Below are 13652 nucleotides of genomic sequence, written 5' to 3'. Positions count from 1 at the left end.
GACACGTCTTTACGAAGCTCTCTCCTACATTTCATTCACACAACAAACCCATTAAAATCACACATATTTTGGTGAAAAAAATAACTTCATTCTTATGCAAAAACTTATTTAAAATAAAGTTAAAATAATATTTGTTTTTATAAAAAAGTCCTTGTCATGACAGAATAGTTATCTAAAAAAAAGTAATATCCAACATGAGATAATTTTAAGTTTTAATATATTTCAAAATGGAAGATTCTGCACTTACATAGTTATATATAATTGATACTGCAAATATGTTTTCAGGAAAAAAATCTCTTCCCATGCTTAAAAAATGCACCTTACTTCGATACTGTACAACATATATGAGTAAGAAAAAAAGTAATAACCTGTTTATGTAAAGAAAACAAAGTATATTACAAGGTAGTTACAATGATAACACAAAGAGTAAAACATTTATCAGTCTTAACATAATTTGAAGGCAATTCACAATCATTTTCAGGAATTTTGTGAGATTTAAGGCCATTTATTCTAAATAAAACATGTACTTGACACAAATACTTATAATACTGTGAATTTCTTGTAAAAGCTGTACATGCAAAACATTATATAATTAGATACGAACAGGCATATAGTAAAATTTTGGGTAATTCAATACACAAACCATTGTGCACGAAGCAATATGGCTGTGCAATTTTTAAATTAGTTACCATAATTCATGAAATATTAGCATCTGTGCACTTCAAAGAGCAATGTGATTAGGTGACAACAATAAATCCTAATATTAAGAGCCAGCATCCCTTTGAATAGGCGATCTAGACAATATGTGACAACTTTACATTTTAAACGGGCATTGAAATGTTTCATTATAAAATGCCTGTTGTAATAACTTGAAAATAGCTTTAGAAGCAAAAGTGCTAATGCTATTAAGCAAAGTATGAGATGATTCTACTAAGTTAAAGTCAGCCAGCTATGGGACTTGAGGTAATTCTTCTTTCATTACTTTTAGTATGCAACTGTTCTATTCAGCCAGCATACCCTATTTTAAAAAATGTAAACTTACTCCAATTTCTAAATTTATGTATCTGGAAAAGTACATAATCCCCTTCCTGAGGCTTAGCTTTATTAAGTCAAATACAGTAACAATATTCACATCTCTGGAGCTTATTCTCAAATACTGTTTTAAATTTTGACAGATGAATTGATTACTAAGCACTTATGTGAAACAATTCAGTTACTGAGAAATAGAATGTATTTGTCCTATTTTTCTTTAGTTTTATGCTTGTATTTGTCTGGACAATCATTCAAAGAGATATTGCTTCTCCTATTGGCTATAACTATTGCAAGTTAGAAGACACATGATTCAATATTCCAAACTCTTACTCTTAAGAATATTTATAAAAGTATTGAAATTTAAAAAGTAGTAACATGTAAACATTGATACAGAGGAATTGCATTCCTATATATTTATATATATACACACAGTAATCAAGGAGAACAGTATCTTCTGAACTGAAACTGTGACTTGTGCTTTCCCCCAACAAATACATGAAAAATTAGCATTTTCAGTCAGAAAAATATAAGACTTGAAGAGAATAGCAGTTAAAAGCTTTTCAGTTGCTCATGCAACTTATTTGAGAATTTTGGTATATGAAGAGAATATGTTTCACTCCAAAGACTTATCGCAACCTACTACTTCATCCAGACAAACAACAGTCTTGATTCACTGGTTCTTTAAAGTGTACCAGTACTGAAGCACTGACTCAGTAGCTCTACTTGTTTATGGTGTTAACCATTTTGGAGTAGTCATATCTGAGTCTGTAATACATGAAGAGGGGGTGTATATGGAGGTGGTGCGGGCAATGGCTTGATTCCTCTGACCCTCATGTAAGAGAGAAACTGATCTGGGATTTCAGCTAAGACATCTTTAGCAAGTCTGGCCATGCTCAATATATGGTTTCCACTTCTGTCAATGTAATCCCGGAATGGCACAAACTAAAATAAAATAAAAAGATACATTATAGATCATATATAACATTGTGTGCATACAAATATATCATATAATATAAACATTGGGTCTGTTAGTTAATGCCAGACTTAACTAGATTAAATAGCTGTTATTAGTCACAATTTTAATGGCACTATTAATAGAACACCAATTTGAATACACCCAGAACATCAGCCTTTCTATTATTTATTTTTATATTAAAATTCAATTTTATAGTGCCTTATGTTTTTAGTCTTTGATGTACTATATATTTATGACTTCTCAATGTATAACTATCATTCTGCAGCTGTCAGAGAAAGCTAGAAATTTTAAAAACTGGGAAAGCAAGTTTGAGATTATGGATTAAATAAACTATGTGGATGCTTCTACTAAAATGATCAGCAATTAAATAGTTGACATTGCCATTCCTATCTTTAAGGTTTCTATTCCTTTTCACTAGAGCTAGTTGGAAATATTTTGATGAATTCAATTTAGCCAGAAAATGCCACTTTGTTGAAGCTAATTATTTTGCCAAATCAATTACAGATTGGACAAATAGGTCATCAAAACACTGAGAGGTTCCTAGTGAAAATATGCCAGTATTCCAGTGACCACAGCTCCCTGGCAGGGAGCTTGCCAGTCTCAACAGTCCTATCTGAATAAAGAGCTCCTGGTGCATCTATGTTCCCTGCTCCATCAGACTCCCTTTTGCTGAGCTGATGGCCTGGCAATTCTGGACTGATTTAGAGGGTGCAAAGATGTGGGGCAGCATTGCCATGTGGACTGCCCTGGAGCGGGGGAACCTAGATCTACAATCTCCTGAGTAAATTTGCTCACAGGGCTGCCTGCTGAGGTGTTCAGCCCAGGGAGCTAGCTAACTTGGGAGACTGGAAATCCCAAGGTTCCTGTTCTCATGGAACGTCTGCATGGAAAGGCTAAAACAACAGATGCTGGGAGATCCAGCAGTAGTTCAGTGAAACTGATATTTAGTGACCAGTAGAAAAGCTAGTATCTTTTTACTAGACCAACTTCCATATGTGAAAGAGGCAAACTTCCAAGTGAGAGACAAGCTTTTGAGCCCGTGTAATTTGAAAGCTTGTCTTTCATCCACAGAGGTTGATCCAGTAAAAGATACTACCTTACCTTGTGTTTCTCATGTTATGGGACTAACACGGTTACACCACCACCACAAACATTATTTAGTGACCAGCTTAACACATTTAATTTTGGAAACATCTCATTTTGGTGTTTCCAAAATGTTCTACTGTTCATATAGCTTAGACTTGTTTCATGTTGTCTGAGAATTTAGGCAGACAAGACTGCATTAGTATTGGTGTGAGAGAACTGACAGAGAAAAATAAACACATTGAATACCCAGGAGGAGTGGAATATGGTGAATAAGAGAGATATAGGAGGAAAGAAAAATTCAAAAAAGATTGTGTTTACATTTTAGAATGTCAGATAAAAGTGTGTTTGTTCTATTACAAGTTCAGCCAAACTAGCAGTAGCACTGGGTATGAAATGTATTTTTCCTAACATTTCTTAAATGCAGACAAGGCTGAAATAGAGAAGCATACAAAGAGGACAGAGAGGGGCATGTCACTGGACAGATTGTAAAGAATGTGATATATACATATGATAGGGCAGGAGAAAAGAGAGGAGAATTGGCTTTGAAGTTCATAACTGATCATAACAAAGATCATGTAATATTATCCCCTGAAGTAAACAGGGAATGAGTGAAGAGTCTACAGCAATGATATAATGTACATATTATTGTGACCCATTACATTCAGTCAAGTTGCTGCATTTAACATCTATCCCAATAGTTAAAATCTAGCACGCCACACAGAAAAACATTCTGATTTTACATTTAACTAAAATGTTAATTTAAAAAAAACAAGTCATTTCCATCTAATCTGATAGTTATATACCATAGTAAAGGTGATTTTTAGATAAAATCCCTGTTTGTGAATATAAAGGTCACACTGTATTTAAAGGGTTTGATGACATCCTTTTTAATTGATTTAGACATATTATTACTATTACTTAGTCAAAATAACAAAAGCACATTACAATATTGCCTTCAGTTAATTAAGTGTCCTACTGATTTGTAACAGGATTATGAATTAAACATTAATAGTGAATATAAATGAATGAATTTTGTTAAAATGTTTTGATACTACAAGAATGCTAACAAATATAAAAAAAAGCAGGTGGGTAGTGTGTGGTTTGTGCCTTATAACTGAGTGTGTTTTCACAAGTCTATCATTTTTCTAGGAAATATTAAAATGTATTATAAAATGTTTAAAAGAACTGTTTAGTTAAGTTTATAGTTCGACTGCAAAATTGCTGTCTGCTGGTTGGAGACATTGCTATAGTCATCACATGAATGAAGAAGACACGTACTACATCCTTGATCACCAAGAAGTGCTATAGTAATGGTGATGAGGGAGGGATCTTTCTTCCCTGATTACTTTTCAATTGTGTATCTTCTCTCCATGTCCAATTTTATAGCCATTTTTTGCCAAAACTGAATCTAAAATCAAGAATGGATCCCAGTACATCTTAATATTATATTTGCATTGCAGTTCAAGTTTGGCATGCCTGTCTTACCCAGCAGATGTTTTCTCCACATGTTGCAGAAAACAAAGATATTCCTTACATTTCTAAAACTACAGCTACTTCTAAAATAATTGATAAAAAACCTGTTACCATCCTTTCTGTAATTGTTGCTCGTCATCTTTTCCCCCCACAGTTATCAAGAGATTTCCCCCCAAGCAGTACACACTGAGGCAGAATGAGCACCCTCTGCTGAGTCACTTCATGAAGGTATAAATGATTGCACTGCCCCTGATATCCTCAGTTCCTTCTGACCCAAAAGATACTGATAGAGAGGGGAAGGAGGGAGGGTCATGGAATGGACACGTCCAATACATCTTGGAGGACAGCAGTTGCAGAAAGGCAGGTAACCATTTTTTTTACCTTTGGGTGATTGCACATGTCCATTCCATTGTACGTGATTCACATGCAATTCAAAATAGATGATGGCTCAAAATCTACTTGAACAGGGATTTGTAGGACCACCTAGCCAAATCTAGCACTGTCTATAGATTACTGAGAGATGGCATAGTGAGAGGCAAATGGATGGTCCTGCCCTAAGGTTCCTGCCCTAAGGATTAATGGACAGAAATCAGATAGTTGAAATGGTAACACACAGAAACTTGTTGGGGAACATTTTAACTTGCCAGGGCAATCACTAATAGATTAAAAAGTGATTATACTATTACAAAGCAATTTCAAAAACCATCTCAAGAGAGAAGTTGCAGAACTTGGTTTCATTTACAAGTTCGACACCTTGAACCAAGGTCTGAACAAAGACCTTACTTGGATGGGCTGCTACATTCAATATCCTATTGACAATACAAGTTAAGCGTCAGGCGTTTATAGGCCACTCCGTTAGACTCATTTAGCATGGACACTGTGACGCTCTAAGGCTTCGTCTACTCTGAGCAAAAGCCTATGCAAATGAAGAGCAGATTAGCATATTGCTGCACTTCATTTGCACAATTAATTAGGGGCCATTTTTGCACAAGAGGCTTTTGCACAAAAAAGAGCTGTTTACACAGTTCCTTTTTGCACAAAACCCCCTCTTGTGCAAGAGGCGTTCTTCCTCATTTTTTCAGGAAGAATGGCTCTTGCGCAAAAGCCTCTTGTGACAAAATGGCCCCTAATTAATTATTCAAACGAAGCGCAGAAATATGCTAATCCATGCTTCATTTGCACTGGCTTTTATGTAAGAAGAAAGCAGTATAGACGTAGTCTTATTGTCAATTTTTTCTCTTTCCCTTCTTATCCCCTCTTTTTCTGCTATTTGCAACTCCGGATCCCTCGCTCTATTCATCTGAAGAAATGTTTAGTGCCCACGAAAGTTCATGATACCATCCACATTTTTTGTTAGTCTCTAAGGTGCTGCAGGATTACTTGTTATTTTTAAAGTTTTTTTTAGTATGAGTACATTAGCCACAAAAGCCATGGAAATTGCATGAGACCTGGCTGGTCATCACTTTTCTTGGAGGTGCAATATCAGCTCATTAGTAGAATACATCAATACTGCTGGAAATCCAGGAAGAGATCCTCTGGCTGGGTATTTTGTGGCCCTCTACTCTGCCTAAAACTGCAACAAAGAGCTGACAGCCTGATCTGGGTAACAAGCCAAAGTTTTTCAACATCTAAATTATGAAGCTTTTCTTCCCCTTTACTTAAACAAGGCAATAAAAAAAGTGGATAAATATCGCTCAATTAATGTGAAATTGCAAACCACTTTAGACAGGAAAATAGGGTTGCTAACTCTGCCAATTGGACATATTGTATGCCATTTGCCATGATGGTGTCCAGTCTGTCTGGTCTGGGAGAGCTGTCAATCCTAAATTTGAGTGAGGTCAAAGGAAAATGTGTCTCTAAAGAAAAAACTGTATAAAGAAGCTCTGATACAGCTTACAACTCCCCATCTCTCTTGGCCAAAGTTATAGCAACCAAGAAAGCGAACTTCATAGCCAACTAAGTTACTAGCATCTTCTGTTCTGTTTCAGAGGAGAGATCCATAGATTTTGTTAAACTCGGTTTAAACTTCACTGTGAAACTGAGCTGTGAACCTCTGAATATAATTTGCAAAAACTTTTTAGAAATCTGATGGGCACAGGATTTGCAAAAATTAATTGGCTATCCACAAGAGGTGGAAAACAGAGATAGTTGCCAAATGTACACTTATGGAACTAAAAACTCACCTATGTTTCTGAACCAAAAGATAGTCCAAAATATGGCAAAATGGAGCTTGAACTGGAGGGATGCCAGCAGGAGCAGCAGACTCGGGAAGCTACTGATGGGGAGCCGCCCGAGATGAATGCCCCCTGGATGCGGCACCTTAAGCCTCCTGCCCCAAGCCCCTTCTCAGATCCTGCGCCCTGCACCTCCTACTGCATCCAAAACATCTACAACTTTGTCATTTCTGGGAATGTAACCCTGTTTTCCCATTTATTCTTCAATTTATATAAGAGTTTTCATTTAACACACTGTTTTCTAGGAACATGTATATCTAGCACATTATTTAAGGTTTTACATTACTAAATTGTGAGTCTGAAACAGATAAAAGGTTGTTATTCATTCTAATGTTATGTAGTTACTCAGATTTCCTTGTCTTGATTTCATCTCTATATAATAACTGATTTATTAACATGAATGATGATACTAAGAGGTGCATAGATGTTTTGAAAATCTTCTTCAAAATACATTATCAACTAATATTTAATGCATACATACAAAATACTTCAATTTGAACTGTTTTTGCTTTTATCAATTCATATTAGCAGTTAAATAAGAGTAATAAACAATTCATCTCACCTGTACAATATCCCTTTCTGCATATTTTCCTCTTGAGGAGATTCTGACTACGTCACCATCCAATTCTTCCATAGCTTAAAAAAAAAGAAAAAAAAAAAAAAAGGTAGTTTATCCACTTGCCATTTCAGTCATCCAACAAAACTATGTTATCAACAATACATTTTAGAGCCTTTTGAAACTAGAGCAACAAGAAGTTTTTCTTTCTTTTAATTTAAGGCACCTCTTAAGATCCCTTATACAAAATGTATAAGGTACAATAGTTAATTTACACCTTCCTAACATTCACAGAACAATCTGTTTCTTGTATTATAGTTTTATTTACTTCTCTAGTACAAAATAAATCCTGGTATGGAAAGTCATTACGACATTTCTAAATTTTATTGGTAAAATACATTTCAAAACACTTCTCTATTTCTATCCCAGGTAAAGAAACCTTTTTCCTTAGCCTGTGTTTACATCTTTTGGTATCATATGAGTTAGGAGTGACTCAAACTTGTATCTGGAAATGTAATGACTGCTATTGTCTAGTACTAACAAATTCTTGAAGATTATGGTAGTAAATTGGTCATGTAACATTTGAGAGGTAAGGAATTTGGTCAGTGTTTATGTATATAATTTGACAGGGCAAAACTGATTTGCATGTACACATCTATGGCACAGTAACAATCATATTTCACACTTACAGAATTAGAAAATACTAATGTGATGCTCTATTCTGAAAAATGACTAAAACTGGCACCACATGTCTATGGTCTCAGAATGATTTTGAGGGCAAATGTGCTCAGCTTGGAAGTACTTTTTCCCCCCCTAAATGCCAGCCCCATGAACTCAACCTTGAATACAAAGTAAAGTTTGTTTTTTTTCCTTACTTGCGCATCAGAACCAGTAATAAGACTTCTGCAGGTGAAATTCTGATCTGGCACCTGTGCAAGATCAAATTCTGATCTGACACCTGTGCAAATCCACTGCCTCCAATTCCTCTCATTCATTTTTTCCTTTTTTAAATTTTTTTGATCAATTTCACTGAGGAGGCTATCAATTCTGTAGGTATCACCTGAAGCTTAGCTAATGATAAAACTGAAATAGAAATACCATAAGTGATTAGGTCCTTCTTGTAAATGATTTTCTTCTATAGGATCATAGTACTAAAGTCAAGGAAGATAGAAGTTTTTTTACCTTCAACCGTAAGTTCCTTTACCATAAGTAAACTACTTCCAGACATCATCAGAAAGTGTTGTGATCTTTGTGCTACCCACTGAATTGAGCTCCAACTTTTATGGAGTTTTATGGTGTCATATCTATTCTATGTAGATGGTTTGAAAAAACTGTTTAAAAGCTAATTGCACAAATGTTATATTTTTAATGAGATGCACCATATTCTGAAATCTTTAAAAATGCTCAACTTGATGGAGATAATTTGGTTCATATGTAGTTCTATGTAGAACTCGTTGAAAGGAAATGTCTGACTAGTAAAACCTGAAATGTCCAGTTTAATGAACTTTAGGTGAATCACAGACAATGGTCTGTTGGACACTGAAAGGTTTTCTGCCAATTTACCTAGTGGGTTGCTGGGGTCCCTGGGTTTTTAGAGTCCTTGGTTCCAGAACAACCCTGACATGTAGACTACCCTGGAACTGGTGACCCCTCTCTCCCAGGGACCACAGAAACAAAGCAGCCCCACCATCTAGACTGCCCCAGAACAGGGACCCTGGACTGCCCAACAGCTTCCAGGGTCTGCAGCTCCACCACAAGGACTGCTCTGAGACCAAGGATCCCCAGCTACCAGAGTCTGTGGTAGCATTACCATGTGGACTACTGTGGAGATGGAAGGCTTGCAACCCTAGATGCTTTTGGCCTCCAGGCCTCTTGCTGCTGACCTGGATCTTGGATGTCTGATGGTGGGCTTCCAGGCTCTGTGGCAGCCTTGCCATATGGACTGCTCTGGGCCTTGGACCAGGGCTTTGAGATGCCTGGGCTAGCTGCACCCTGGGCTGCCGAAACCCCAAGTGGGCAGCCTATGAAGCCAACTGGCCAAGGTGCCTGGAAGCTTTGGGATCTGAAACTTGGGGCAATGTGCTTGGTGAGTCTGTCCCAGAACACAGATTCTGTCAATTTCATTCAATAGTAGCTAGGCTCCCATTCTTGCTAGTTCCCCTGCTGATAGTCATGGTGAAACTGATAGCATCAATCCCAGTCAGAGTGGCTGGCATCGGGGGCAGGATATTTGGAAAGTACCATGTGCTGGTGTTTCCAGTGGTTTTGGGGGTTCTGGTTCATGAGAAATTTAGGAAAATTTGGCTTTAGTCCAATTTGGAATTAATCCAGTCTCTGAATATCAATTAACTGAAAAACCCAAGTTTTGGAAAGCTCTGATCAGCCCACACCATTGGATTATAATTTTTCACTCATAGCTGTAAACTGTATTTAAGTTTGTGGGTTCTGTTTGGGAGGACTGCCTGTAGTCCTATAACTGATGGATCCCAATTGCTTTCACAGGGAGAAAATGTTCTGGAGATTCATGGTAGTTAAAAGCAGATGATTTTTAGGAGTCTCCTGTTTTTCAGTCTTCTCCCACCCACCCCAATCTCCATGGTTAGGCATTCTGAATGAAGACAAATACTTAGCTTCCCCCAGTTCAAGACAAAAAGATGACTCTTCTTCTAGAAGAATAGTTTGTCAATGTTCTCATAGACTCATAGACTTTAAGGTCAGAAGGGACCATTATGATCATCTAGTCTGACCCCCTGCTCAGTGCAGGCCACAGAATCTCACCCACCCCTCCCAGAATAATCCTCTCACCTATATCTCAGATATTGAAACCTTCAAATACTTTGAAGACCCCAAGATGCAAAGAATCCTCTAGCTGTGATCTGTACCCCATGCTACAGAGGAAGGCGAAACATTCTGTTACATTACATCCACCTTTTTAAGCTGGTCTAACCCCCAAACCCACCTAATATCAGAAAGCCCTTTCCAAGATTCATGGAAAATTTTGCATGAGTGATTAAAAGAAAAATGTAAAATACATAATATTTCTGGTTTGTACATATGTGGTCAACTAGATATTCACCATTGCCATATTCTTTAGTAAGGTGAATGGGAACTACAAGTCCTGCAAAGCATGCATTTTGATCCTTGCAGTGGGCAACGATACCTAGATCAGCATCTTCAGCACTGGCATTTGTAAAAAATGGGTTGATTTAATTTTGGAGACTAAGTTTGGGTGAAACTTGATACTATGTACCTTAATCTGCTGACCTGTGATTTTCCCAGTGTTGTCTTATTCATGGTGATCTTTGCTGTTGTTTCATTACTGGGCCCCGAGTTCTACATTTATTTTATCTTTCTTAGGCATAAGATGAGCTGTCCTTAGGTATACATAGAATATGCAGCTGTATAGGGCACCATTAAATTTGGGACACCATTCTGGTGCCCCAAATTTAGTAGTGCCCTAAGCTGCCCTAAGAGCAGAATGGGATTGTGGGAAATGCTGGCTCTGGCCCCATTGCCCGGATGCACCTCCTGGGGGCTCTGTGCTGGGGCTCTGGCATTCCCCAACCCCATCTCTTAGCTGCTCCACCTCCTGCAGGCTCAGTGTTGGTGGCCCCAACCATATGGACTTAGCACTGGTTCAGCAGCTCTCGTTCCCATTCCTTAGGACCCCTCCACGGGCTCTGAACACAGCCCCACTCACTAGGCTATGGTGAGTGGCAGAAGCATGGGCTGGAGGACTCCAGAGGAGAGGGGGCAGGAGTGCTGTGACACCGGCAGCTGGAGAGAAGAGGTGGCTTCCCCTTCAAAGTTCCAGAAGTGCAGCCACTCTGCTCCTCCAGCCTACTGCTATCCGTGCCTCCTGCCTGCTGCTCTGAGGCTGCACATAAGCCTCCCTCCTATGTCCTGCTCCAGGATTTACAACTTTCCCATACTGAATGCCACTGCAGCAAATAGCATCCAGGCCATCTGCTCTGGAAAAGTTAGCAACCCCTTATTCCACATAGCTTCTGCCTCAGCAGCTGCCTACTGCAGGGTGTGTGTATCAGTGTTGGGCTGTGTAGGGCACTAGCACTGGTAAGGACGGCCCTAGTTTTAAGTCAACTTCTAAGTGAAAGGCTGAGAACAAAATTCCTATGGGCTGGTTATTCCATTAGTGGCCAGTTCAGGGTTTTGTGCACCTTTTACAATGCATCTGGTAACAGTTGCATTTTAAGATAAAATATAGCAATAACTGGACCACTGGCCATTTCTTTGATCCTATGACAGACAGTTATAAGTACATGAACTACAAGTTCTATCTTTTATTAGTGTTGGACATTTTAAATCTTGCCATACTTTTTAATGTTTATGCACGGTACATATTTCAAATGACTTATTTTTGCTTGAAGACAAATGAAAATGTATCCATTTTATACAAACATAAGCAGGCATGGAAGGATAAGATGTTTTAATCAATAAATGTTGGTAAATGTCAATTTCACTCAACATGAATCCAATAAAAATGTTTTCATCGATTATAATAAAGATGTATAAACACGAAAAGTAATAAAAATGTTGCTTGAGAACTTATTAACTTTTGATTCAAGGATATTTACTTTGTATATTTTGATATCTAGTATTGACAATTTGTGTTTTAATAGTTATCAAACTAACTTTTTGAATCTCAACATTTACTGCCATTGAATAATTACTGCCTGACAGAAACCATTTGTCTGCAAGCATGAAAATTCAGATAGAAACAAAAAGAAAAAAATTGCTTAAAACCCATAATTTTATACAACAGTGGAAAATATGATAAATGAACATAGAAAAATGCTTCAAACAAAAATTGTTATTATTTGTTAAATATATAGAAAAAAGTAACAATTGAGTTCTGACAAGTCGAAATATAGAACCAACATTTTATGAAGCTAAAACGGCAACTTCAGGGCTGCAATATCTACTATAGCCGACATTCTCCAGCCCTGGAATGGGTCAAAGGAATGACATTCAATAGATCTTATATTTGTAGACCAATTAGACACTTCTTGCTCATCCCCTGCCAGCACTGTGTTAAAGTGCTGATACCTGCCATAGACACAGCTTTGTAGACTGCTGGGGCAATTCCACTGCGGGTGCATGCATATCTACAGCTTAGACATTGCTTTGGCTTCATGTTGGGTTTTCTGTGTCTGAGAACGAAGGGTGAGGATTCTGCTCTAAAAGTTTGGAAGAACTGTAACTGCACGGATAACTAATAATCTGTCCAGCAAAACTTCTTGAGCATTTATACTTCTCTATTCTTCTCTTTTTTACATAACGACTTGTGGAGCATTATAAAACGAAATAACCCACATATAGTTCTATGAACTGAATTGATGCCCTTGGGGCAATATAACTCCACATGCTGGTCTATAAGCATGCTGAGCTATCAATCATCAAGTCAGCTGGAAACTTCAACATTTTCCATGGCTTGTTCCATAATACGCTGTCCTTTAAAAGAACAGAATTTATTTGAAAAGGCATATAGTATTGAAATATAAGGGATAAGTATTTTAGGAAAAGCATATTGATACCAGAACACTTACCATCAAATTCTGCTGGTCCAACTCCTACTATAATTATTGACATTGGAAGTTTTGAAGCCTTCAAAACAGGAAGGAAACAGATTTAATACACAATATAATCTGAAGAGATTTTTCTGGATGTAAAAGATAATTTAATTTAAAATATGCACAGGTTCTTATGTTGAGGCGGACTAGGAACAATCACAAAAGAAAAATACATGTAAGTTGTTGGCTTTATGTTGCATCTTGGTTGAAGGCAGTATGACAGTTGATCATTTTGTTCTTATGAGTTTTGGTTTTATTTCCCCATAATTTGTCTTTTTATGAGTCAGATAAAATATGATTAAATGAAAAACTCTATTAAGGGACATTAAGAGTGCACAACTAATATTCCTACAGCAGTTTATTAATCAATGCAAATCAGAGTTGCAAATGTACATTCAATGGTAGAACTTGATGCTTAATTAACACACTACACAATAAAGTACATAGAATTTCAAGATACTATATAGTTATCTGAAAGCAAATAATTTCCTTTTATCTGTACATGTACAATTTCTATTCTTCAAGACTCTCAGAAATAAGACTTTGCCTTTCTCCCATAAAAGAAATGTTAATTAAATCAATTAGCTGGTAGATTGAGAAAAAAGAAAATGGTATGAGTAACATAAAATTGTGAAAGGCTAAAGCTTTTATAAAGAATAGATGCATGAATATTTTTATTCTATAAAACAGATGACATACAGCTT

The 13652-nt window shown here is 37.0% G+C and overlaps 1 protein-coding gene across 8 annotated transcripts in view; it reads right to left on the bottom strand.

Annotated features, from left to right (window-relative positions):
* Nucleotides 1-200: 200 nt before the first annotated feature.
* Nucleotides 201-13652, bottom strand: part of CPNE8 (copine 8) — a 220726-nt gene continuing 207274 nt past the window's right edge. For all 8 annotated transcript variants that reach the window (XM_006120408.5, XM_014572184.4, XM_025183253.3 and 5 more), the window contains 3 exons: nt 12925-12982; nt 7364-7437; nt 201-1974 (listed from right to left, as the gene is read on the bottom strand). In XM_006120408.5, the coding sequence (XP_006120470.1) occupies nt 1786-1974; nt 7364-7437; nt 12925-12982 (321 nt within the window). In that variant the 3' untranslated portion in view covers nt 201-1785. The remainder of the gene's footprint in view (nt 1975-7363; nt 7438-12924; nt 12983-13652) is intronic.

The sequence above is a fragment of the Pelodiscus sinensis genome, chromosome 1, assembly GCF_052426305.1.
Source record: "Pelodiscus sinensis isolate ZL-2025 chromosome 1, ASM5242630v1, whole genome shotgun sequence".
Taxonomy (NCBI): domain Eukaryota; kingdom Metazoa; phylum Chordata; order Testudines; family Trionychidae; genus Pelodiscus; species Pelodiscus sinensis.
Note: the sequence above shows the minus strand (reverse complement) of the source record. Positions and strands in the feature narration are given on the sequence as shown.